Genomic DNA, 27,260 nt, shown 5'->3' with positions numbered 1-27,260 from the left:
ATCACTGTATGCTCAAGTAAAAGGCCAACAGTGCCCTATACTTCTGAGAATGTCCTCATGTTCTTTGTGTTTTATCACAAACTTGAGCTAGTTTCTGTTCCTTTACTTACGAGGTTTGAGCTCAAGCAGCAAGCTATCAGTTTGAAGAGGAGATGCAATTTTAAAGAAATTTTCTTGATATAGTTTGAGGGTTGGCCCAGGAACACGGGATTGTTTTGCTGACATTTCATCCTGTCTGCCTATGGGAGAGAAAAAGAAAAGGAAAAAAGTGAGTGGAAGAAACTAATGTCTTCCACAGCTGGGGGGGGGGAAGTTCTTGGGTGGTAATAGGAATCTCTGCTGACCTCTCCAAAATGAAGGAGGAAGGAATAGTGCTTATACTAAGATAGTATTATTATCAGGTAGCTGATTGAATGAAAAGCACCATGGAAGTGTGTGTATGTTTGCAAAAACTTAGATTCACACAATTTCTGGCAGATATTTAGGAACTTAAAAAAAGAGGGGGGGAAGATGAGATTTGTGTCTTGTGGGGCTTTTTGTCCCTTCTTCATATCTATAGGAGAAGTGAAAAAAGTGGTCATGGCACAAGGGTTTGTTTCATTATCTTTCAGGACAATAAACAAGAATAATGTTCAGTAATTAAATTGAGAGCAGGAATCTAAAAAAAAAAATTCTTTAAACACAGTTGGCTTGATTAGCTTGTATATTTACCTTGTGTATTTGAAAATAAGGTTTCAAAGACTACTGAAGCACAAGCTTTCTAACTTGGCTCCAGGGTTCCGCGCTTAAGCACAGTTTCAGCAACAGTATTATTGGGGATAAACTAATTGATAGAAGCATTCCAGGTCATCTTCAGGGGTGTAAGATGTGGGTCAATGTAAATAAATAGGGTAGATGCCAGCATTCTGAAATTACAGGGCATGGTAATGACTCCAGATGCTTAGGTTCTGAAATGGGAGAGGACAGACTTTCAAAACTGTTCAGGTATAGCTCCAGTTTGGTTTCAGTGGGATTTGTGCATATTGAGTGCTTTTAGAAAGCACTTCACACTCAGTGAGTGCTGAACAAAAGTGTCCGTGTTTTATTTGTGGGCAGCTAATCATGGCTACAGAAAGGTGAATTTTAAGAGGCTCTTTTGGACAGAGTTGTCTTGTTAAATGTGCTGCTACTTTCAGGCATTTGTATCTACAGAGGAGAGGCTGGGAAAGGGATCTTTGCTTATCCAGTAAGAGAAAAGTGCTCCTTGGAAATTGCTACTTTTTGCCTAAGTATACCTGTGGAGCAAAAGGGCAATGTTAAAGTCAGCTAGCAGTGTTTTATGTGGGAGAAATAAGGTGTTTTTTTTTCACCACAGAAAATATTTTGGGTGTATATAGAGCCTTCTTGCTATCTCTTTTCTCTGTTTTAAATTTTGTCAAAGGATAAAAATAAATACCAGAGTATTTTATGTGATTATCTAGAAACTCTAACAATGTTTTTATATTCTAGATTTTTTTCACTGCTTCTAGCACATCTAAAAACCTACAGAATGTGTGACTAGAGCAGCTGCTCTCTCTGCTTCTTGACAGCATATTCCGATGCGATATCAAATAAGTATGAGGTACTCCAGGCATCTTAGCTGATGTTGTTAAAGTACAGCTTTTGACTTAAAGTTTTGGTTCTGAAGTTACAACATGGGGGGAAATGCTGATGCAGAAGGTAAGGAAAAAAGCAAGGGATATGTGTTACTAAAACCAAAACACAAAGTTGTCAAGCAGTGGTTAAGTTGAAGCAGTTTAGGCTGTTGACTTTCAGTCTGGTTTTAGGAACTTTTTGACAAAATGACTTATATTATAGTCTTTATTAAATACAGTTATAGCAATAGCTTCTTAGTATTTCAGCTGGCAAGAGTTGAATAAAATCAGGAAAGAATAGGCCATGAAACTTTTCCTAATTCTTGGTTGCTGTTGGAGACCTTAAATTTAAAATGCATAAGGAAAAAAGTTGGTGGCTGGGGGAAATAAGAATTTCGAGCATTGAACTTTTGTGCTCCATACATAAATAATTAAAAATCAAGGTGTTTTGAAAACTTTGCAAGTTGTAGGAACAAAAATTAGTGTATACCTTGCAAGTAGTAATTTTGACAGTATTGCTCAGTGTGAGGGGCTGCTCCTGTTGTGCTTTCCCTCTTACCTTGGACTGAGAAAGTGTCAGGCTGCCTCATGCGCCATGTTGGCACTGTCTGGATGTTCCATAGGTGGTGTGCTTTTAACACGGGTTGTTGGGACTGGAGAGTGTAGGGGCGAGGAGGTTACTGAGCTTGCTTTACAGGGAAGAGACAGAACTACCCATCCCACTCATCAGGGAGTGCATAAGCTGTCTGCCTTAGAGGGAGGAGCTGGCAGTTGCTCCTCATGAGGTAAACAGGCTTTTTAAAGGAAGTGTTTGAGATATGGGAGAGGCCTTTGGCTTAAGCAGCATTCTTTCTTGGAACTGTGCTGCCTGTATGGCTTAGGGCTGAATGGCGTGGAGGGTGAGAAATTGCACTCAGGGCTTGTTGATACAAATGATTTACACCTGAATTTACTCTCTTGTCCTGGAGCGAAAAAGAGCTGCCTCCACATGATGCAACTCCTTTCCTGTGGAAATTGTACTCCTGTATGGTCTAGGAGTAAATTCTGTCCCAGAGCAGGCAACCTGAAAGCAACATTCATGTCTATGCTTCTCCAGTGTTAACTATTTTAGTTTGTCCACTGTCTTCCTACATTGTGCTCTCTGCTGTGTGAAGGTCCCTTTTTGGATGTTCTGTGGCTATGATCTTGTGTGGGTTTTGGGTGTATGGGGCATCCACACCTTCATAGTTCATGCTGAGTTCATACCACCTGGCCTTTTGACATGCCTCCCGATCATGACTGCACCTGGACTTCTCACCTTGTGAAACAAGGTGCAGAAACAGGATGCGCTTCGCTTTGTAAGCCTCCCAGTCCCACCTCCAGCTAAGTGTCGGTGTGGCTTTAGATCAAGATGCCACCATAGTGCTGTCCCAAGGAAACAGAAGGTGAACTCATCCGTAGAAGGTGCACCTTTCAATGTTCTTTAATCGGTCCATTTTTATTATAAGGAATGAAAGAAACAGGGCACAGGATGCTAGCACAAGAGATCTTGCTTACCTTAAATGAAGAGGAGACAGGGAGAGGACTCATTGCAAGAAAGTGGCCTGACAGGAACCTAACTAAGAGTCCATTGAGAAGTCTGCCAGTGCATCTAGATTTCTTTGCCAGTCAACCTGATACGCTGGAAAACACAGGAACTGCCAGGAGCATCTTTGGAAGTTTGAAGCAGGCTAGTTTATATCATTAATACAAGAGAAACCTTTCATTTTGCTTGCAGTTTTGCTTGCAGCTCTTCATTTTGCTTGCAGTTTTGCATTCTGTCATTTTATGCCAATACTATTCAGCTTTCCTGAGATCCACTCACTGTCTCTTCTCAGATTAGTCCCTCTTTGCTCCATTGAAATCAGCTAAAAGTTTATCCTTAACGGAGATAACTCATCTTTACTGTCTTCACTTTCCTGCATTTTAAGAGGTTGCTGTTCTTAGTCTGTTATCCACTGTTGCTATCACCCAGCTTCCTTTCTCCGAGTTGTTAGCCATAGGAGTTTAAATACACATTTTAAATGGCAATTCATTTAGTTGCAAAATGAATGTTATACAACTATATGATAGCTTAACGGTTGGACTGAATGATCTTAAGGGTCTTTTCCAACCTTAACAATTCTATGATTCTATATAGCCATGGACCTAACTGCAATTAGAGGGCTAAGATGTGAAGATAGGCAACCTGTATAGTTTTGATACAGTATTCTACAAAAACTTTATATGTTTTTCTCTTACGTAAATTACTTGACACTGTCGTTATGTTGCAATTTATCAAAATGTTTAGGCATTACACAAAACCAAAAGCTTTTGTATGTATTGAGCACTTAGCACTTCAGCTTCTGTATTCACAAAGGACCAAACACTATTGAAGGCTCTCAGAATCTAAGGAGACAGCAAATTTGGAAGTATTGTGCATTGCAAACATCATTCCTACAAATTTCTCCTTTCTCCTTGTGAAAAACATCTGTTGCAAACAAACTGGTGGGGAAGAAGTATGTTTTGAGCCAGGCACTTTCACTGTCAGCTTCATCGTGTTAAATTATTGGTGCCGGGCTGCTAACAGGTGGATTGTAGAGATGGAGAACTCTGGCCATGCATTTGCCTGCGAACACTTCACCCCAACTAGGTTCAGTCAGTTCCTTGGTGACAGAGAACCGTTTTGTGGAAGCTGCTTTAATTTTCATAATCAATGTGTTGGCCTGCTGTTTGCTGTGACAGACAAGCAGCTTCAAGGTAGTTTTGGGGATGAAAAGCTACAGGAAAGTTATGAAACAGATACACTTCAATGAGAGTCCCACTCAAATCCCAACTCGTGCCCTTTTGCATGTGGCTGTGTTTGTAATGATTGATGCTTTGTTGTATTCTGCTTGGGCTTTCAAAACCAATTTAAAATGTTTTGGATTTGGTGTGTTGTGATGTTTGTTTTTATTTGTCAAGCTACTGCTGTCTGTAATCTATAAGCACATCTTGTTGCTTACACTGCTACAGCTGAGGCCTACATGGCTGGATGGATATTCATACACTTCTTACTGTGATCAAGAAATTCTTTCCTGTATGATTCTTTTACGGTTGATGTAACATGTTTGGGGGTTTGAGCAGACATGTTTATGGTCTCTGTAGTCATGTTAAATAGGGAGTCAGCTTATATCTGCTACAGAGCAGTCCACACTATTATTTAATCACAGCTGAAAGGAATCAGGATTTTGCAGGATGGGGAAAAGGGGAGTGACAGAGAAGGATTGTGGGGGATTTTTGTTGGTGGTGTTAAGGTCAGCATGCTTCCTTTAGAATACTTAGCACAAAAAGTTTTCATTTGCAGATCATACATTTTCAGTCCCTAGGAGAAGACGAGGTCTTTTAATCAGAATAATCCGGTTTGATTCTAGATGTACATACTGAAATTTGAGACAGTGCCATGAAATCACAAAATTCCTAGCATGGATGATAGACCAGACACTCTGTGCCAGGTGTATGTGAATCTCATACTGACTGGAAACATGTTTATCTCTGGCTTTCCATCCATTTATTGCAAGTCTGTATTGGCCCCTAGCTTTCCATTTTGAATGGTGTATTTATTTTTCTCTTCAGGGATTCGGATTTCATCTTTCTTTTAAATGTGGTCTGGATCTGTTTTCCCTTTCATTAACTTTTTGATGATGACTTTTGAACATTAATTGTTGAAAATATATCTGGCTTAGTAAATATGCAGAATAATTGAATACTAAAAACTGGCAAGCTGTGAAGTAAGGAAAAATAAGCTGGCTGTGATGAAATGCAGCTGACAATATGTAATTTTTCAGTAGCGTAGTATAGAATTCTAGCTGAAAAGGGTCTGGGTAGTACTTCAGCGAGTATCTTCAAAGCCCATGTTTTCAGCTAGAAACTGCAGGATATTCAGCCTTTTATATTACTGTTATATGGGTATGAGCCTGGTTATCTGGAAGTAGAAAAACATGGAAGGCATGAAACTTCCTAGACAGTTGGGAAACTAAATATAGCTAGTCAGCCTGTCCTCCTTGCAAGTTGTTAGATTAATGTACACTCAGATGCATGTACATCTGAGTCAGGATTGTGTGCTGATGGGGAGGCTTTGGTTGGTTGATTGGAAGGGAGGGGGAGGAACCTCCAGCAGTACCGTTGGGTCATCTAAAGCTGTTGATATCAGTTACTGATCTTGGGACAATATGCATTGCTTCTGGAACTGTCTTTTCCATTTCCAGCAGCAACTTTGGAGCCTTTGAGACCTAACAAACTCCTTGCTGATGATTGATGATATGCCTTAGGCTCTTACTGGAGCTCACTGCCTCAGGATTTTATTCTTTGGGCTTTGGAGAGAAGCAGAGAGAAGCGACTGCAGCTGCATCTCAATCAGAAATATAAATTGGCATGAGTGCTCAATCTGAGAACATTTAGTGTCCACAGAAAGCTGAAGTAATTAAGCAGACAAATGACTTATTTCCTCCTGAGCTTACTAAAATGGTGAAGCTTTGACTTTGCCAGAATATTTAGGGATGTGTTCTTCAGTTTTCAAAATGGTTTTGGTTTTTGGACAACTGAGGATCATATTGTGGTGTGGTGAAAATGGTTTAACTCTTTGAAAAAATATTAAGGCCTGACCTCTCCTAGCTGAGGAAGGAGGAAATCTTTATTTGTTTTCTGGGGATGTAATATGTAGAGCACCACTAAGAGTTTTATGTTTTCTTACATGTATGAAGAAGCTGAACAAAGGAGATAACTGTCAGTTCCACAGCTAGCTTGCTTTCTTGCATGTTTGCATGCAGTGCTGCTTATTATTTGGTCATGAGATCATATAAACAGCCCTGTGAAAATGTATCGGAAGAAGAGCTTCCTTTCCTAACAGCAGCTTGACTGACTTAAACCTGTCAAAATAATGTTAACAGCTGATGTACATTAGTAAACCTGTAACTACTAATCATCCTGTCATTTTTTTTAAACAGAGCAAACTCTTGCCCATAGCATATGGACTAACGCCAGCTTTTTCAGTTTATCGACTTAGTAGCCTACAATATTAATATGGATCATTGTTGTCTTAACCCAATTTTTTCTTCTTCATAATAGCAGGTACTCAAAGTTCTTTTTTGTCATGGTGAACGTTTTGTAGTATTTATATTTGATGGGTTCTATTAATGTTAGAGAATTTTTGTGGCTGAGAGTTGAACATGGGTTATTACTACTTGAGTACTACATGCAAAGAGAAAATAACTCTTATGTATTCTTAAATCAGTCTGTCTCATTTCCCAGGTAACATGCATGTGTCACTAGCAGAGGCTCTGGAGGTTCGGGGGGGGCCATTGCAAGAAGAGGAAATATGGGCTATTTTGAATCAAAGTGCAGAGAGCCTTCAAGAACTATTCAGAAAAGGTAAGCATTTTTAAAGACTGATACATACAGAACTGGAAACATCTTGGTTATGTTTACGTGTAGTATAAGTAAACTCCTTTTTGTTCTTCCTAGGCTCTAAACCCAAATAATAACTTGCTCCTAGGTTATCTTTGGGTAAAGTGCCTAGCTGCACCCCAGCCCAAAGGATGTTTTCAACCATCACTTCACGTTCTGTCAGAACCTGCAGCACATTCAGTTTCATGTGGTGACAACTTCACTTTGGTAGGAAGCTACCACAGAGTCTTTGCATTATTTTAGTCTCATTGACATGAGGCAGAAACATAGAAAAAATGATTAATCAAGTCTGAGACCATTGGAAGCACTTCGGTCCTGAAGGGGACATAGAAATGGCTACAGTACAGTGCAGTCATGACCAGTCTGCTCTGAAGACATTTAGTCTCAAGTGAGGCAAAGGTGAGCCACTGAAAACTTGGCCAGAGGGCTAGGTATCATTCCCCAGAAGGCAATTAGCAAGATATATGTAGCTACTGAGAGGAATGTGGTGGCTTGTTGTACTTTAAAGGAGTAGAAGTAAGTACCTCTTCTTCCCTGTCCCCCCAACTTAGTAGGCTCTAAGTTGAGCACCTGCAATACTGCTAATAATTATATGTTTTAGCACTAGGTCTAAGTATGGAATGCTTCCTCTTCCTAATGTTTTCCTTTCTTTTCTTTAAAATCTGCAAATCCTTAAGCCCCTTCCCCCCCTTTTATTTTTGCTTTTTATAGCAATATAAGCTTAACTCTAATATTGAACTTTGGTGGCATCTTTAACCTGGCCTCAGATAGAGTATATGTTCCCATGATGCATCTTAGTATTTCAGCAAATTTATGGGGGTCATCTCCTTATATCTAAGCATGCATATGTGAGCTTATTCTATTTTATTCAAGAAAAATCAAAAGCTCACACTTTGAAAATAGCTATTGTTTTGCCACATTACTATGCAAGAGGCACATTGTCATTATTGAGGGCAATATCTGTTCTATTTTTTGCATGCATTTGGCCTACCATTTCATCAAGATTCAACATTTAAGTTGTTTCAGGAGTTGGTTTTTGTTTTTAAGATTTGGTTTAGACAATCTGTCAAGTCAGACACTAGGTCTGTCTTGTACGTTGCACAGCCTCTGAAAGTGGTCTCTGTTGGATACTTCACAAAGACTACAAAGAAGGCAAATGTGGGCAGAAACTGCTATACGGCATTTGATTTCTGATCAAGCATGACTTAGCATTATAAATATGAAATTTTATCAACTTCTTCAAAATATTTTTGGCGGCAAATTATGAGTATTTTTGATATCCCATACAAATTTCCCTTTTCCCTTTTACCAGCGAGCCCACAGCCCATACGTGGTAAGAAGTGTTCCCTATTAGGAATGCTGAGTTTATTGTTGCAATTTGACCAACTGTCCTGTCCCTCTGCTTCTTGTAATACAAGAAAGGGAAAGCTGGCATCTTCTTTCCTCTCTTTTTCTCTTTTCGTTGTCTCTCAGAGAGAATCAGAGGAATTTTTTTTTTTTTAAGAGGGCCGGTTGTTGAGACCAAGTGAGACCTTGACTAAAGAGAGGTCTTGAATAATTAGAGGTTTACTCTTGTACATTTTACAGGAATCAACACATTGAGCTCCATCTTAAAATCCACCTGCAAGATCACAGTGGCATGAGTATATAGTAGGAAACCACTTAAGACATTTTCCTAGGTCTAAATCCTTTTCAAGAAGGAAGTCTCCACTGAAAATAAGAGCTCACCCTTTCTTGGCGTAACAGTAGTGCAGAAAAGTTATCATAATTACTATGAAGGCTGCATGCAAGCATTGAGAATAAGAACACAGTCAGCCCTCCTTCAGAGGGACAAATACTGAAAGATGAGACCACAAAATGGTAATCTGCCCCAGGACTTCTGGTATGTGCTTTTAAGGTAGGGGAATGCTTGCCAGCCAAGACTGGCTAAGGTGGCATAAGCTTTTGGTCTTACTTTCTATCAGTGAAGACTAAAACACAAATTCAGATAAAATCAGTGCCAGAAGAATCTGTCTCTTTTTGGAGATGAAGCTGTTTTATTGAGTTGTTTTTCTGCTAGTTCAGCAAACTATTTTCAGTTGGATGCTATTAATTAACCTGGGATATAGCCCTGTGGTAAAATGCACTTTAAGAGACACCCAAATGAAAGAGCTTTACTATGTAGCTAAGGTTGACAAAGACAATCTAATTCCTCCCAGCAAGATTAGGATAACCACACAGTCTTTAATGAAGATTTCGCTTCACTAAGGAACAATCTAGAAACCTTTTTTGGTCATCTTGAATATCAGCTTCTGTGCTGGCTTGTAAAGATGTGTTGCAGAGATGCAGGAACAGAGAATGCCGAGGCTCCTGTAAGCTTGTCTGGCTCAATTTTGTTCTTTATTCATGGAGGACTTGTAGCAAACGGGGAATCCTAGAGAAACCCTGGTTTCCTTGGTCAAATTTCAGACCTAGCATACAGCATGGAAGAGCTATTCTATGGCAGAGGGTGAGTTTCCAAAATTTTTCAGAACTGAGCAGTCGCTCCTGGGCAGAGGGCAACGAGGCAAGCTTTTAGCTTCTGCAAGTTCACAGCATGCTCAGATCTGACCCGTCTAAGAGATGCTCTTTTCTTCCTCCTTGTATAGCTCTGAGTCCCTGAACATGTTGTTCTGTATCAAAATCTAAGCTTTGATGAGTGTTTTCTGTATTAAGTTCTTTTAAAAAAATAAAATAAGGCATATTGTTCACCGGTCTATGGTCCAACTGTTTTGAAATGAGGGGGATAAAAAGGCCATGGAAATCATCAGCTCTTAAAATGCCATCTGTTGGCAACCTCCCCGCACCAGCCCAGCAACCACACATGTTTAAAAGAATTAGCAGCCCAAGTAACCGTTTATTTATGTAATCCTGGTAGAGTTTTGGTAGTCTGTTTGAAGTTGAGAATCCTTGCTGTTACTTCATCAACTCAGAAGGTTCGATTAATTTGTTACTTAAACTAGTTTCAGGAAATCAGGGAAGAATGCCCAAAACAAGCTTCTGGTACAGATTTAATGACTTCTTCACTTACAGAAGTTCTGCTTGTCTGTTAGTGAGTCTATCTTCTTATCCATCACTGAATAAAAGAAGCACAGAATGAAAATCCATGTCTTACATGGTTAATCACATATCATACCATGTCTAATTCAGTGACTGATACAGAAATGTGCATGTTTTTATGCCTGTTCGTATTTACAATTCAAACAGGTGTTGAACTCTTTAAAAATACTTTACAAATTGATTTCAATCATTATAAGCAATGAAAGATTAGATTGAAATGCCCAGTTGCTAATCACTGATTTAGAAGATCAACTCTGGTAGCTGTCTTGTCAGCATATTATAAGCTGTTAAATGGAGGAGAAAGACAATCTAATAGTTGCAGATCTGACATCAGTTGTACTAGTGACGTTGAGATTAATCTGGAGATTTGAAAAGGCCGATACTAGACCTGCCCTTCTCTTACATCTGTTTAATTATCTGCAATAACTATTTTGTTGTTGAGAGGGTGTATCAGCTGTTTCAGACATGCTGTATCTTGTACTCAGTACTCCATGAGGTCAAAGGAACAGGTCTTTGAAGTGAAGTATCTCAAATGTGAGCATATAAGTGTAAGGAGCATGCTGTGCTCTCTGCTGCTGAGAATTATAAACCAGGCGTCCCTCTAATTTGGTAGGTTTAACTGGAAAAGATTTATCAAAACTTGGAAGTGGGAAATGCTTCATATGTCACTTAGGCCACTCCTATGCTAAAGCATGTATTGTGGATTCTGAAAATAATTGGACCTTATGTTTCGAGACATATTTAAAGGGAGGGGGAAGAGAAGGGCAGAAAATGAGTCTGATAATAGAAAGGCAGGTTGAGCAAAGAAAGAGAGGCTTTACAAGTTGACTGTCCTGCAAATTTGTATATGGGAAATGATTTATGTAAAGAAAAGTGATATCATTTGAAAGTAGATGTGAAGAAGAACCATTGTGGGTTTTGGGGACCTGTAAATCTTGTCAACAATCACACTATGGCATCTGCTTAGCTTGGGTAAGTATAATGAAAAGAAGGAAAGTGAAGTGTGAAATATGTTGATGGGAACTAGTGGTGGGTCCCAAGTAGTCGTAGACCTAGTTGGGATGGAGGGGGAAATGGATTTTTTTGGTTGATGAGGGAAAACGTGGAGGGGGGTGGGGGGGTGGAGTGGGAATCTTCCTTCTCTAGCCACTCCTGGCTGTCAGGTGTTAAATGTTTGTTTTTTCCCTTTACCAGTAACTGTTGAGGAATGATTCCCCCCCCCCACCCCCCGGTAACATTTGGTCTTTTGGTTGCGGAGAAGGAGAGAGATCAGGCTTCTGTGGTTTTTAGGGTTTTTTGTTTTGGGTTTGGTGTGGGTTTTTTTTTTTTTTTATCCTCCCCACCAAGTGAGGCTCAGTTACTACTTGCACTCTTTCCAGAACACTGCTGGATGTGGTCAAGGTAACAATAAAGTGTAGTATGGTGTTACGCTGACTGGGGAGCGTGTCAGGAACAACATGGGTGATCTCAGAAACTAATTGTTCACCCTGTTTCTTGCTCCAGTATTCTCAGGAAAGAGTAAATTTCAGTTAGCCTCTCCATGTTTCTCCCTGTGCTGTTGGTTTCCAAGTGGTTCAGTATCACATCAGAGCTCTCTGCCTGGTCCCTTCCCTTTGGGCCCAGGGGAGAGGGAGCAGAAGCCCTGCAGTGCTGCTTCCCCTGCACACCAGGCATGCGGGGACATGCTGCACCAGCTCCAAGGAGCACAGGACTCACAGCGTAAGTGGTCCCTTACGCTGGCATAATCCTGGCCTGTCTAGAGATGGATTGGTGGTCTGCCTGCCCCCAACCTGGCCTAAGCATAAAAACCTTCAGGCTCCTTTGCACTAGGATGACATTTTACTTGTCTCGGTGAGGGCTATAGAGTGAAGCAGAGATGAGTGTTGAAAACCTTGTGTATGTTTTTGGTTTGCTCTGTGCTTTTTTAAGGTATTTCTTTTGTGTCCTGAAAGAGCTAAAATGTACATCACTTCCAGCGATTTCTGCTAATGGCTGCGGCCTAAGAGAGAAGTAGAAAAAACAAAACTGAAGGAGTTTGAATTGTGTATGTAGTTTAGGAATTCAAAATTACATGCCATCAATATTGTAAAATGGATCTGTTTTAGATTTCTACCTGAACTTACTGTTTCTTATAATGTGATGAGTTGTTTTTTTTTTTTATCTTTGGCTACTTGTAGTCTGTTAAACCATGTAAAGTACTGATTTAAAAGTCTTTCATCTGTTTGGCAGATGCTATGTAGCTGAAGATTATTTCAGTTTTTATTGCATTTAAAACCAGTTCACTCTCTCACTGTAAGTAAGACCACACTATTTTTCTCTGTCTTGGCACTGCTTGATAAACTGTGCTCTCACAAGTGTTTTGTTACCAAGTTGCATAGTTCTGGAGTTAACTCAGAAGGCTGGCAGCTCTAGTGCAGTTGAAAGCCTACTGGATAGAAAATTGACCAAGAGCCATATCCTGAATTCTAGTGCTCTTATAAAGAGGGGGTTTCAATCTCTTTTTTTGCATTTTCCCCTGTACCTTGCGGAGTATGTTCCCCTTACTGCACTTGTAAATTCTTCTGAAAGCCTAAACAGAAGATGACATGAGTATTATGACTGGAAGCTAGTTTCTGTTGTTTTCCTAGGCTCCCTGGCTGTTTGATACATTGCATCTTTGTTATTTTTTTTTTCCCATGGTACAAACACTTGAAAGGGTAAGAGTAGAGTTACTTAAAAATATTTTTCTTAGGTTAAATCTGCATAGTAGAAGGTTTGAGACAGTTACTTTGGTTTGTGATGCATGCCTTAAGGAAGGAAATGGAGAATGAGTTATTTTATTCTCATCCTTTGTAATGGTAGATTAGAATCCCAAAGTTGTGATGTAGGCAGTGTGATCTGCTATATAAGTTAAAAGCTACTAAAAGAGGAAACTTAAGAAAATGTCAACAAAATGAGCTTGGCAAAATCAGGGTTTTTTCTAAACTTGTAATTAATCACATTCATTGTACATTGCTTCAGATAATGAAGATTGTTGAATGTGGATGGGAATACTTTACGTGGATCAGTAAATTCAGCCTCTACATCTGTAGGGGACAAACACATGCTCCAAAGTTTATTTAAATTAATATTGGGAAGACTTCAGGCTAAATGTGGGTTTTTTTAATTGTTGTTAAAACTAAATTGTGTTTCTGTCTCATTAACTCTTGTTTCTGTAGTATGTTTCAGAATATGAAGAGTTCATATGTATTTAAAGTGTCATACAAAATGTTAAGGATAAAGCCTCCACATTACTTAAGGTTCCTGAGTCGGGGCTTTTAAGCAGAAATCTTGTAATATTTTAAAATGTTTATTTTTTTTATATCAGTGGTGTATACACACAGAACTAGTTAAAAATCCAGTAGTTACCTGCAGGGTTATTTTTGGAAGTTGGTGGCCCACTAAGGTCAGCTTTCTAAAAATGCTTTGCTATGTAATGTAATATTTTCTTATGTATATAAGACATGTACACAGGAAGGGTCTTTCCATCTTTACATTTCTTTTGTTTAGCATCTGAACTTACTGTCACAATAGCGGACAGCAGTTGTTCTGTTTTGTTTCAGAGGAAGTAGGGTTAGAGGTATAGTGCAAAATGTCCTCCCTTGGGGCTGGGAGGAACAGATAATGTTATTTTCATTCTTAACTAAAATTTTATTTAATTCAGTTGATTGAAGTCAATTTCCACTACTTTTGCCATATGTACTGTTTAAAGTTCTTGCTGGGGGAGTTTTCTTCAGCTCATCTTATTTTTAAATTTACATATTTGATGGCTTTTTCACAGTATGAGATGTTTCTAAACTCTGGTTTTGAAGTTGGCCATGCTAAGAAAAGGTGTCTATAGAGGTAATGTCGTTTGCTTCATGCCAAGTGTCTTGCTACACGCTGTGGTGAAACCGTGATCTTTGACATGATTGATTAGTTTTACTACTGTATCAAGCAGTTATTTTGTTGTGGCTATTAAAGAGGGTGATTCCAGGCTTAAATCTTTTTGTAGCTCAGGGTTGATTGGATGCTGTTGGGAAGAGCGAAAATGTGTACTGCACTGTAAGGATTGGTAATTAATGTCTGCACGGAATTTAGAATTTCTTCTCTTGACCAAATTTATATGATGTTGTTCAAGGAGCTCAACAAATGCAGTTCTTTAGTTGTTAGTTGGATTTTATTTTTTTATAACACCTTGATAAATTCAATATTTGGAAGTATTTGAAGTCACACTGGAGGAGGTCTAGCAACAGAACGATACTTGTACAGCTTGTTAGTTGAGCCATATGTTTTATTTAGTTTAGCTTATATTGACATTGGTGGGTTCAAGTAAGATATACTGCTTTGTCCCTTGCGATTTTACTTACTGAAATAGGATAAGAGAACCCCCTGAGATCTTGTCTTCTGTGTATAAGAGAGACATCATGTATGGTTTTGTATTTGGTATTTTTAGGGGGCTTGGGGGCATTTTTTTTTTTATGTGACAGAGACCTCTGGTTTCCATGGGGAGCTCAGCAGTTCTGTGTGAGAGCTTAAATTGGGTTAGCCTACATGATCAGAGATACCATCCATCAATTACTTATTTCTTTTGGATCCAGGGGAGAAAGCCGGAGCAATGAAATGCACTCCCCTGAGGCAAGAAGACTGAACCTCTCTTGTATGTCATAAAAAGCAGAGCAGGGGGAAACCAGTTCTGCACTGTGAATCCTAAGCTTGTCATACTGGCTTTCAGCAAAACACACTGGCATTTTAAAATCCTTTAGAAAAACTGTAACAAACTCCTTTGGTTTTCAGGTGATTAAACAACTTGAAATAACTACTTGAAGTAGACTCTGTAGGATCTTTCCATTTCTAGAATGTTTGTTGTCCTCAATGGTCTCTTTTCCATTTTAAAGCAAAATTCTGCATAGCGATTTAAGGTATGTTCAGAAAAATGTGTATGTTAGTCTTAGATGGAAAAATGAATTATTGGGTTCTCTACTGAATGATGTCTCTTGCACACATTGGTAGGAGGGGAAGCTTCAGGATCTGAAAGTTGGGACTGTTTTTCTGGATAATTGCACTACCAAGTTATTAATGTAGTTTTGCTTTGGTATCACAGAATGTGGAAAGCCTAAAAGCAATTTCTTAGCTTCTTTTGGAGGAAGGGGAGTTGAAGAAATTGAAGGACTTACTGGATAGATCCTTTTACATCTGATACCTGCAAGCAGTAATTTAATACATTTCCTAGGAGATTAGAAATATTCTAGATTACAAGATAATTGAACAGGCTAGGAACCAGCACTGTAGGAACATCCTGAGCTGATAGGAGAGTGGAAAATGTTGTTAGTGGTGGAGCTGAAGGAGGAAATTATTATTCTGCTGTTGCTGCTGACTATGTAGAGGGAAAAGAAAGACTTACCTTTCAAATGCTTGTTTCCTCAGATCTTTGATATATCATGTAGCAGAAAACAGAGCAACTGCTTCTTTGCCCATGGAAAAATAACAGTTAACTTTTATTTTTACTTAGATAAAAGCTTATGCCTCCTTCAGTGAAACTGAGCTGATTTATAGTTTGAGGTGTAGGAAAAATATTTTGACTGAAGGAAATGGTCTCTCTTTTTTCTGCCTTGGTTAACTTTTAATTCCAAGGTAGATCTGGGGGTTTAATACCTTCCCCTGTGCATGCAGCCTGTTCACACACCACACCACCACCACCACCACCACCCCCCCCCCCTTTCTTTTTAGTAGGTTTGTGGCCAGAAGTTTGACAGCAGTATTATCAGACATCAAAAACCTAGCTGGCAAATTGCATATTCATGGTGTAGGAAGCTTTCTTTGTCACTTTTGGTTCTTCAATTTCAGTACTTTTTTTTTTGCTATTTTCAAGTATTAATCACAGGGTTTGAATGGGTGATCTTACTAAGGTCTCAGGTTTATTCTTTGCCCACTTCCACTGCTGCCTAGAGTTACTTTTTTTTCTTTTTCACTTTTGAAATACTGGGGGTTTTTAGGCTAAAAAGGACTTCTGTGCCCCAAAACTTTTCCATTTTGTCCAGTTCTATCAGCTACTCTAATAAGGAGTATTTCTTCTCTCTACTAACTTTGTCCTCTCTTCAGATCATTGCTGCTGCAGCAGTGCTATATTAGTATAGCAGTTAACTCCGTTCTTATTGTAGGAATTAGCCTTAATGACATGTACACTACAAAACATGATCATTTTATATGTTGACTGTAACATAAATGAAATAACCTCAGGACAGGAGAGCTTGTAAGCATTTTAGCAGGCTCTTCCTGAGCTTGCTGGTATGAATAATAGCAAAGAATAGTAAAAAAAGATAGGTGTTACTCCTTAGTGTAGTTAAAATTGAGGTGGTGGTTGTGGTTATGAAGCACCACAGGTGGAAAAGGAAGCATGAATCTATTCTATTAATAATATATCAGCTGATACTAAATGTGTCTTTGAGCAAATAAAATAACATCAAGCAAGGGCATCAAACAACGTTGCTTTAATTTCAGTTTTTTTTTTTTTTCCTTTCAAATACAGCTGATCCTACTGCTCTGGGATTCATCATTTCTCCGTGGTCTCTCCTGTTGCTTCCATCTGGCAGTGTATCATTTACTGATGAAAATGTCTTCCAACAAGACCTGCGAGCGTTCACAGCACCGGAGGTTCTGCAGAACCATTCTCTATCATCTCTGTCAGACGTTGAAAAGGTACAGTACCTTTTCCTTGGCAGACAGCTGTTGTCTTTTGCTGTTGATCCCTTCACAAAATAGCTTTAAACTGTCCTTTTTGTCTCCCTGTGTTCTTGATTTGTATGTGTAATTGTTGATTTCTTTTGTGAGAGGGGGAGGGATCCTCCTACTTTGTTTTTGTCTGTAAAAATGGACTAGTGATTATAGTTGTATGCACTTATGAAGAAGTGTCTGTGTGCAGGTCCCTGTCATGTGTATGCTACTGAGAGCCATACCTGGGCAATGGCTGCACAGAATAACTGACCATTGAACTAGTAGTGGGCAACACTTCGCCTTCTTTTTCTAAAAGATTTCAGTGACATCAACAATTTTATTTTTTTAAATTTTTTTTTGGCAAAATGCATCTGAAAGGTAAGCCAAGGAATTACTCAAGCAGTCCAGGACTTCAAAAAATGGGATATTCCTACACTCATCTCAGAAGAAAGTTTGTTTTAATTAACATAAGTATTCCTCAGTTTTGTGCAAAATTGTTCCTTTCCACCTTCCTTTTTTAACTCTTCCCCAAGGGTAGATGTTCAAGCAGGTAAGGTTTGTATATATGATCTCTTCCAGGTCATTGATATGCACAGTCAAAATGACTAGCTTCTCAAATTTGTTTTCGTAACAGTAATTTGTTGCAAATGGTAACGCTTTCCCCAGAAAACCATTCCCTTGGCCTAGTCAAAGATATTTAGAGGTGGGAGTAAGAAAGAAGCTGAGCTTTATTTCTATCTCCTGGGCTTCTCTGGATCAATAATCCTTAGAGAAGGAAGCTAGCTGCAGCCAATGTTGTAATCTGGGAACAATTATGACATTTGGCAGTCTTCCTCCAGGAAGAACAGCAACATGCTCTTACTCCAGAGGAAACCGGTATTGGCATCTATTGCTGTTGTGTGCACAAGGACTATTAAAACATGTTTTTTTTCTGTATTGAATATTTTGTGTTTGCAGCTTTTTTTTCTTCTAAACCTTGTATATAGTCAGTTTTCTTTAGGACTATATCACAAAATACCTACCGAAAATCACTGTTTCCTCAGTTACTCGCAAGCTCTTTAGACATCCTTCTTGCCCTGCAGTATAGTAAAAATTAATGGTATAATAAAATATGTATATAATTTTCTCTATGACAAAACCATAAGCGATTAGCAACCTAGGTTGAAAGTTTTAATAAAGAAGTAAAAATAACACTGACATCAATGCAAATTCGGGATCAGTTATGTAGGATGCAGCTGCCAAGCTCTGTAGTCATACTGTTGGAATTGTTGATCTTCTTTCAAGAGAGACAAAAGTTTGGAAGACAATAATATTACCTCTAGTGCCAACTCTGAAGTTAATACACAAAACAGGACTTTAAAAATGCCAGAAAAAAAGTTTTGAAATGACATATTTATGACCTTCGTCACAGCTGATTGCATTCTTTGTTTTGTGCCAGTATTCATTCAGTATGTTACTTTTTTCTTTTTGAAATAAATAGAGAACTGTTACTATTAAAAGCCATGCTATGAGGTTTCTTTATCTTAATCTTTAGGAAGGAAATACTCAGAGGGACCATTGTGGCCTGTAAACTCCAGCACAGAGCATGTCAATAGGCGATGACCAAATACTGGCATTCTGCACATATGTGGCACTGATTAGTCCTCTCTGATTATGGCTGGGTGAATTTATTTCATGATAAATAACCTTGCTTGCTGGAAGGTGACGACAAAATTGAGACTCTAGGCTGCAGCAACTGTGTTCCTGTTTTCATTGGGAAACAATTGGATGTGGAAATAGAGAAGCTTTGGCTTTACATAAGCAAATTTACTCATACAGTCACCTAGAAACTAAATAAAACCCTTTAGCTTGTGGTATTCAGCTTTAGCATTAGGTTGAAGCTTCAGGCTTTGGGCTTGAGATGAATTAACCTGTTTTGTGTTTGAACTCTACCTGATTTATGGGTGTGTTTTGCACACACTGGGGGGAAAAAATTAACAGTTCTGATAGCCTGGGATTGTACAAAAACATTTAAAGAAAACTTGGTGCTGCCATTCTTGTTCTCAGTTTAAAGCCTTGTGATTAAATCACATGGCTGTTCTGCCAGTGTGGTAATGATGTCTGGGCGCAGTGAAGGACAGCCATAATCTGAAGGTGGGATCTGTGAGTTACTCATCCTGCAATTTGCTCATGTGAGACCCTCCAGTTGAATTCTTAGAAATGTACCATTGTGTACAAAGAATTGAAGTCTTTTCATGATGGCAATGGTATATACGAGTATATGTAAAAATAATCTTTGATAATACATCAGGAAAAAAAAGAAGACTGGAGTATCTGTAATACTGGCCTATAATCCCCTGGTTGGCAACTACACAGTATAGTATATTTGTGCGAAATGCTTCAAACATCAGTCCTCTTGGGTTTATTTTCTTACTTGCTTATATGGAAGGAGAAAGCTACTTGAAATATAGACTTCTACAAAAACTGTTGTCCTATTATGGCTTTATTAGTTGAAGTTAATAGGGCCGATATATAGCTTATATGTGCATCCTTCTTTTTTTGACTGTTTCCCTTTACATTTGTATTAAACTGTGTGTAGGATGGTACACTGATTATTTATCCTGATATATTGACCTCATGTTTCTTAGATCTTGCCAGTCACAAGTGGTGTTCCCCAGGGCTAAGTATGGGGGCCAGTTCTGTTTAATATCTTATCAATGGTCTAGATGAGGGGATCGAGTGCACCCTCAGTAAGTTTGCAGATGACACCAAGTTGGGTGGGAGTGTTGATCTGCTGGAGGGCAGGAAGGCCCTGCAGAGGGACCTGGACAGGCTGGATTGATGGGCCGGGACCAACTGTATGAGGTTGAACAAGGCTGAGTGCCGGGTCCTGCACTTGGGTCACAACAACCCCATGCAACGCTACAGGCTGGGGGAGGAGTGGCTGGAGAGCTGCCTGGCAGAAAAGGACCTGGGGGTGTTGGTCGACAGCCGCCTGAACATGAGCCAGCAGTGTGCTCAGGTGGCCAAGAGGGCCAATGGCATCCTGGCTTGTATCAGGAATAGTGTGGCCAGCAGGACCAGGGAGGTGATTGTGCCCCTGTACTCGGCACTGGTGAGGCCGCACCTCGAGTGCTGTGTTCAGTTTTGGGCCCCTCCCTACAAGAAGGACATGGAGGTGCTGGAGCGTGTCCAGAGGAGGGCAACGAAGCTGGTGAAGGGTCTGGAGCACAAGTCTTATGAGGAGCGGCTGAGGGAGCTGGGGTTGTTTAGCCTGGGGAAGAGGAGGCTGAGGGGAGACCTTATTGGTCTCTACAACTACCTGCAAGGAGGTTGTAGCGAGGTGGGGGTCGGTCTCTTCTCCCAAGTAACAAGGGATAGGATGGGAGGAAACAGCCTCAAGCTGCGCCAGGGCAGGTTTAGGTAGGATATTAGGAAAAACTTCTTCACTGAAAGGGTGGTCAGGCACTGTACCAGGCTGCCCAGGGAAGTGGTTGAGTCTCCATCCCTGGAGATATTTAAAAGATGGGTAGATGTGGTGCTTAGGGACATGGTTTAGTGGTGGACTTGGCAGTGATAGGTTAATGATTGGACTTGATGATCTTAAGGGTCTTTTCCAGCCTTAACAATTCTATGATTCTATGCTGGAATTCTCTCTTGTGCAGCATAACATCAAGTTCCTTACATAAACCTTAAGCAGTGATGATCTTGTAAACAGACTGTTGGATTTCTCCCCCCCGCCCTCCCCCCCCCCCCCAACTATCTGATACAACCCAAGGTTGTCAAAGTATAATTAACCAGTTAGAAATCCATAAGGAGAACTGTCAAACACCAGTCGAGCAGCAGTATGACTGTTTATCTGATTTTTGAAGTTAAGGTGTATGAAGTAGGAGAGAGGTGCGTGATACATATGCAGGCATTACATTAAAATCCCAAAATAAGTTTAACTGATATGTAGTGGATACATTTTTGTTTTCTATGTAGTAGTGGCTTGCACATTACTTTGAAATACTTTGAAATGCTTGGAAAACCTCCTTAAGTTAATATAAAGCTTGAAATACCATTGGTGGAGGTGATGGAGTACCACATCACAAACTGTTTCGCTTCACTTTTATTTTGAAAGCTGTTTTCGGATAGATTAGTAGGGTAGCATGTTTTAGTTTAGAGATCTGATTTCATGGTTGCACAATAATATTTTTGTTGTGGATGATGCACTTCTTGGTTTTGGAAATATCTTCCATTACGTTGAAGCTCAGAGTCATAGAGTGATGGGATATCCCGAGTTGGAAGGGACCCGCGAGGATCATTGAGTCCAACTCCAGACTCCAGAGGGCAACCCAAAAGTTCAATCATGTATGTAAGAGCATTGTCCAAATGCTTCTTGAATGCTGATGGACTTAGGCCCGTGACCACTTCTCTGATTAGAATTAACAATTTTGATAATAACTTTTTAAGTGCTGTTCTTACATTTTGGGGGGACAGGAGGGGTAGGGGGGCTTTTTTTTTTTTACTTGAATTTTTTGTTTGTGTGTTTTTTTTTTTTTTTTCCCCAGAAAAGGTTTTTTTTGCATGCATTATTACCCTGGAAGTATATACACCTTTTTCTATATAGCTGTGGTATATCTGGATATGTAAGGAAGACTTTCTAGTATTTCAATTGAAAGGGTAATGGGTAATAAAGCAGATACGGAGCAATTTCCTCTGTATTTGAAAAATAATGTTTCTGGTTGAACGGAGCAGTGGTATTAACTGAGAACCCTTGATGCTGGTCTGTGACTTCTGTCCTACTCTGCTCTCTGCATGGAACAGAGGGACCTTTGGTGGCTAGCGCTTTCTTTCTGGGAGAGGAGGCTGATGAGCGAGCCCGTGTTAGGTACACAGTACTGGCTACATATTTGCATCTCGCGTAAAGCCGTGTTTCATCTGCAGCTGTGTACAGCTCTGCTGCAGTCCTGCCAGAACATGCCGCTGGCAACAAAATTCGCCTCTGTGTTTTCCCTTCTGAGCGTGATTGTGAAGAAATCCTCCATGGTTCTCCTCCATCTTTATCACAAAGAAAAACATTGTTTCTCTATTTTTCTCTGCCTGAATATCCTTCTTGGACATCTGTGTCTGAATGCACACCGGCTGACCCTGTTCCTCTGTCTTCAGTGTCTGTCAGTCAGCTGGACTGAACGGTACCAGTGAGTAACCATGTGTCAGCAGTATCTGGTATGTCGCTGCCTTGTCCTGATGGAAACCTTTCTGTCCTGCGCTGAGTCATATGCTGCGCTAGACAGAGACCATCCCACAAGGTTTAAGTGGCAGAAGTTTAGGATTGGAGTGCTTATCTGAGTACATTTGAATTCCAATTTTATATGAATAAAGCATGTTGAATTTACGAGAACAATTTTAATAACATGTTGCTTCTAAGTGTATTTAGTAATTGCTTCCATACCCTGTCACAAAGCTGTGTATTGCTTTTCTGAATACATAACAAGAAAACTTCTTTCTGTTTTACAGTAGAAATCTAAAAATACATCATACTTGTGTTTTGGGGTTAATTTCTGGCACAGTGAAGTAATGGTATAATGTCTTTCAAGCAGTCTGGTCTAAAAAGAAAAACATTTATGTGTCATCCTTTTTCTGAGTCTTCCAGAATATATTTTGTTGGGTTGAGCTGGCTAGGAGACTCCTCAGTACAGAGATGAATTCTCTTGTACACCCTTAAGCGAGTTCTAGATGTGTGATTTTTAACAACTCTATTTAGTGTGAGAAGAAGAAAATTCCTTTGATCATTTCATAGGTTCTGTTGAGTCCATCCATTACGTTTGTACATTCAATTTACACCTAAGTTTTTAAAATCTGTATACGAAGTACCCAAGTCTGGACAGATCTTGTCAATGTACATACCTAGGACTTAAAGATGTTTTGCTTTTAGTTAGTGAAGAGGCTGACTGAAGCGAATCACTTTTAATTTATCACTGCCCCTGTAACTGTGGTTCGTTGCCTGCACGATTATTTAATAAACTTGTTGCTTTACATAGCACAAATATTACTAAAACTTGATAGAAAGAGCCATTGCTAGTGTATGTTACTTATACAGCCCAGGAAAAGTGCCTTTTTTCCCTGCACTTACCTGTTTTGTTTTCGCAGTCACCTACAGGGGTAGTAGGTGTTCGTGCTCTTAATTCTGCAGTACTTAAAGGTTTTATTCTCTGTCCTGATGGGCTTAATATGTTGAAGATATAGTAATGTCATTAATGTTGATATTAATTGTTAATTATACATGTAATGATTAATGTATTTGTATCTTAAAATATCAATAATAGATTAAGGTGACTGGCGTTCATTCCTTTTTTTCCTTTGTTCCCAATCTTAGGGATCTCCTGACAGTAGTAGCCCACTGTTTGAGTCCTGCTAAGGTCTGCCTTTCCTTCACACTAAAGTTTTAAGGATCCTTGGACACAACCATGCAGTCTGTACTCCACACCAGGCTGATTGCATGGATTACATGTGCTTCTGGCTTCCATGTGAGATGAAAGCTTAAAATTGAACAGAGAAGACAGAGACACTGGTTAGATGCAGTACATCTCGTAGCAGTAGGATTTGCTTCTCTGACCCTCATGGCAAAGGAGAAGAACAATTTGAAAGACAACGGAGCTTAAATACCAGGAATATATATAGGCAAAATGATGTTAAGTTAGTTGCTCTACTTTAAAGTTCTGTTTTGTGTTTCCAGTCCTGTTCAATGAGTTGACAAATGTCTTGTGTCTTATGACAGGTCCATATTTATTCTCTTGGTATGGCACTCTTCTGGGGAGCTGACCATGAAGTTCCTCAAAGTCAGGTAAGTTTAGATTTGGTTTTGTGTAATACTGCAACTTCAGACTTGATAGTTTGACTGAATCTGCATTTGAGTTAACGTTGCAGGGTGTCATAATGAGACACTGAAGGGTAAGATTTCTTTCCTGTACTTGCAGCTTTTTCCTGTGGAGTGTGTGAGGGTGGTGGTGGTGTCTTGCAGAAAGAAGGTGCTGATAACTACATTTCTGTTAGTTTCCATGAAGATATATCTGGGCTAGTCTATCCTGTAGTGTCACAGGCTGAAAGACAACAGTTTAACCTGCTGACAAAGGAGAAAATTATTTGTTTTGGTTTAGGCTCATATAAAAACAAATATTTAAATAACATTGTTACTTTGCTCATAATAAAGCAACTTGTTCTCTATGCTGCCGTAACTTCTGTGAGTCTGGACTTGGCGCATACAGATACTTACGTTACACAATGGCCAAGAAAGGGTATGAATTGTTTGGAACAGGGAGTAGACTCTTGCTATCGACTTGTCAGTCAATGCAGACACAGTTGCAGACTGCTTAGAGCCGAGTGTTGTTGCTCAATGGCGTTATTTCACACACCCAGCAGAACTCCTAGACTGTCTTTCCAAAACTGACTGAAGATGATGTGATTAATCATTTTCCTGGGTGCTCGTGCCCCGCCCCCAGTTAAACTTTTAGAAGTCAATATCTAAAAGAGTGAAAATAAGATGAAACGCATCCAAAAAGCACTTAATGATGGACTTGCAGTTGCAGGATTTGGCAGAGCGTTGCGCAGCGCAAGGAGATAAGCTGTTTCTGTTTCATATTTAGGTTCAGTCCTACTAGTTGGTGTTATGTGTAAGGGTAAGGAAGGAAATTTTGAAAGGCTTTTTGGCAATTTAAGTGTTCAGTTCCTGATTTTTTTCTTTAACAGAGTGGTAGCTACGTTCTCAGTTGTACGGATTTGGAAGTAGCTGCCTGAATGCAAAAGTCAGAAAACTTGAAGCTATGACTGTTTTAGAGATACTTATTTGTAATGTCTACTGTGCCTGTCCCAAAAGCCCCAGTATTTTCTTAGACAGCTGTCCCCTCTCTGTGCTCTCCTGTCTTGTACGAGATGAAAGGAACAGTATCCAGCAGTAATGGGAGAGTGAGTTAAGGTAGGTAGAGGCAGGTGTTGAGCAGAAAGTAGGCATGAATTTTAGTCCCCTTTTCCTTGTTTCTTCCTTTGGCATTAGATTGTAGCAACAGTTTCATGGTAATGCAGTGGGAAGGAGTGCTCTACCTTTAGGTAAAAAAAAAATATTGTTATAAATAAATATAAATATATAAATATTGTTATATTTTTCCAAAGACAGTGTGGTGAGGTGTGCCTGGAAGGAAAGGGGGAGCACAAGTCTAGAATTTATCTTTGGGATGTTCTCATACAGTGTGTCTGCCCTGTGGAGTTACTGGAGGCAAAGGGACAGTCTGTGTATGGCATTACTTTTAATTTGCATGTGCAGATTTTGCCTTCCCCCCCCCCCCATATTTGCCTGCCTGTGTTGGTTAATGAGTTGCTTCTCTGCTGGGAGTGCAGTTCAGTACAAGAGTGATTTTTACAATTGGTTAGAAGTGCTAAACAGATGGGAAAAGCCTATGTTAATTAAATCAGGGTGGTCCAGAATACTTTTTTTTTAATGGTACAGTATAAGAGTACTAATACAGGGAAGACTGGAAGACTGTAATGGTTTGAAGTGCTCTGTGATGCAAAAAGCACAACAATGCTTGTACTTTGTGGGTAACCACCCACTTTGGGAGAGTTGCATATCAGAAAACTCAAGTCCCAAGTGCCGGCGGCATCTGACAACAAGTGTTACTGCTGACTATTGCATACCCTGAGGAGTGATATTCCAGGTACGGTGTGCTGGGTTAACTGAATGGGCACAGAACTAAATCTAGATTGTTCTTAACCATATATGGGTGTTGTCCTACAACTATGAAGCTCTGCTTCCTTAACCAGTGGCTTTGCTGTTTTATTCCTTACTTTTTTGTTGATATTGTTTGATGATATCACTGGACTTTGGAAGTGCTAACACAGATGCTGCAAAATATTGGTGAGGTGAGGAACTGTAGAAAATGAGCGTAGCAGACAGAGGGTTACAAAATTATTGTAATGAGGATTGAATTTTATGCTTATGACTGGCGGAATGTTCAAAAACAACAAAGAAAATTTGCGCTGAACCTTTTCACTAGTCATTAAGCGCTTGAGAAAGGAAAGCGTTGGTGTCCTGACCTTACAGATCAGGCAGCTTGTTTGCACCAGATTGTTGTAGAGTAGGAATCGAATCTAGATGCTGAATGCCTGTCCCCGATCTACAACCGCTATTTTTTCACCACCTAGATGGTAACTTCCAAATTGGCACTCAAATAATGTAGGCAATAAGTCTCGTGAATAGTTATTTTGCTGTGTTAAATGTCTTTTGTTTCTGTGTGTACCACAAGTCACTATTAAAACTGATTCTCCTGTCCCTCCTGTTTTTGTTTGTCACTAGCCTATCAAGCTTGGAGATCATCTCAACAGCATACTCCTCGGCATGTGTGAAGATGTCATTTATGCCCGTGTATCTGTACGGACTGTTCTGGATGCTTGCAGTGCCCACATAAGGAACAGTAACTGTGCCCCTTCTTTTTCGTACGTGAAGCAGTTGGTCAGACTGGTTCTGGGCAGCCTCTCTGGGGTAAGTCTGTGTCAGCATTTGAGGAATAATAGAGAAGAGCAGGAAGAGAGCAAAGGTGCTAATTCAGAGTCACTCTGCAGTCATTCTTCCTCTTGTTTTACTATGTTGCAATGTTGATCAGGGTGAGTGTTGGAAGGTGAGAATTGCTTCTCTCCTCTGGTAACAGTTTGCACTCCTCAATTCCTCCTGGAATATGCATTCAGGACTGCTCTTTTTGAGGAAGATAATTTTGTGAACTGTTTGTCTTCATTGAAAGAAAAATAGGGAAAAATGGGAGAACAAAAAAGATCATGAACTCTGGGCAAGCCTTAGACTTGTTGCTACTTGAAATGCTCCAAAAATGATTGCTGTCAATTTTCTTTTTTAAAGTTATGCGTGACTTTTGGAGAGTTGCTTATTAACAGGAAGAGGGACTTCATAGGCAGTGTGCCAGTTCTCTTGCACTTCCACTCAGCTCTTGGATACGATAATTGTGGAGGACGTTATTGTCTAATGATGACAAATGTGTTAAACTGTTTTCAGAAGAGAAAGAAACTACATGAACTCATCTTGCAAAGTTACTATTCCTGACAGGCAACCTCTCCCTTCACCTAAACCATTGCAACATAACTTCAGAACAGTTAAATAATTTCAAGGCTCTGAGTAGAAAGGAAGGCCATAAATTGTCAATATTGTTTGATTGTTCTCTGTCCAATACTTGCTTTCCTTTTGTTCTGTTTATAATTATAACAAATGATGAGCGGTTTAGCGTTGCTGGAATGATATCCCATGATGGTCCTGAATTTTTTCCAGTTTTATATCATTGAAACTCCTGTCTTTTAATCTCCTAGGGGTTATGCCAGTGTAAAAATTGGTGTCTGAAGAGACAGCGCTGTAACTGCAAGAAAAACATTTGACTTGATAATGCTTCCTTTTGTAAA

General features: G+C 39.6%; 1 protein-coding gene across 1 annotated transcript in view; it reads left to right on the top strand.

Annotated features, from left to right (window-relative positions):
• Positions 1-6,904: 6,904 nt before the first annotated feature.
• The window catches only part of PTPN13 (protein tyrosine phosphatase non-receptor type 13), a gene marked incomplete at its 5' end in the record, with an annotated part of 102,655 nt that continues 82,299 nt past the window's right edge, over positions 6,905-27,260 (top strand). Inside the window, 4 exons of the mRNA XM_082315064.1 lie at positions 6,905-7,019; positions 16,660-16,829; positions 23,587-23,652; positions 26,155-26,340. Of these exons, the coding sequence (XP_082171190.1) occupies positions 6,905-7,019; positions 16,660-16,829; positions 23,587-23,652; positions 26,155-26,340 (537 nt within the window). The remainder of the gene's footprint in view (positions 7,020-16,659; positions 16,830-23,586; positions 23,653-26,154; positions 26,341-27,260) is intronic.

This window comes from Platalea leucorodia, assembly GCF_965183815.1.
Source record: "Platalea leucorodia genome assembly, chromosome: 6".
Taxonomy (NCBI): Eukaryota; Metazoa; Chordata; class Aves; order Pelecaniformes; family Threskiornithidae; genus Platalea; species Platalea leucorodia.
Note: the sequence above shows the minus strand (reverse complement) of the source record. Positions and strands in the feature narration are given on the sequence as shown.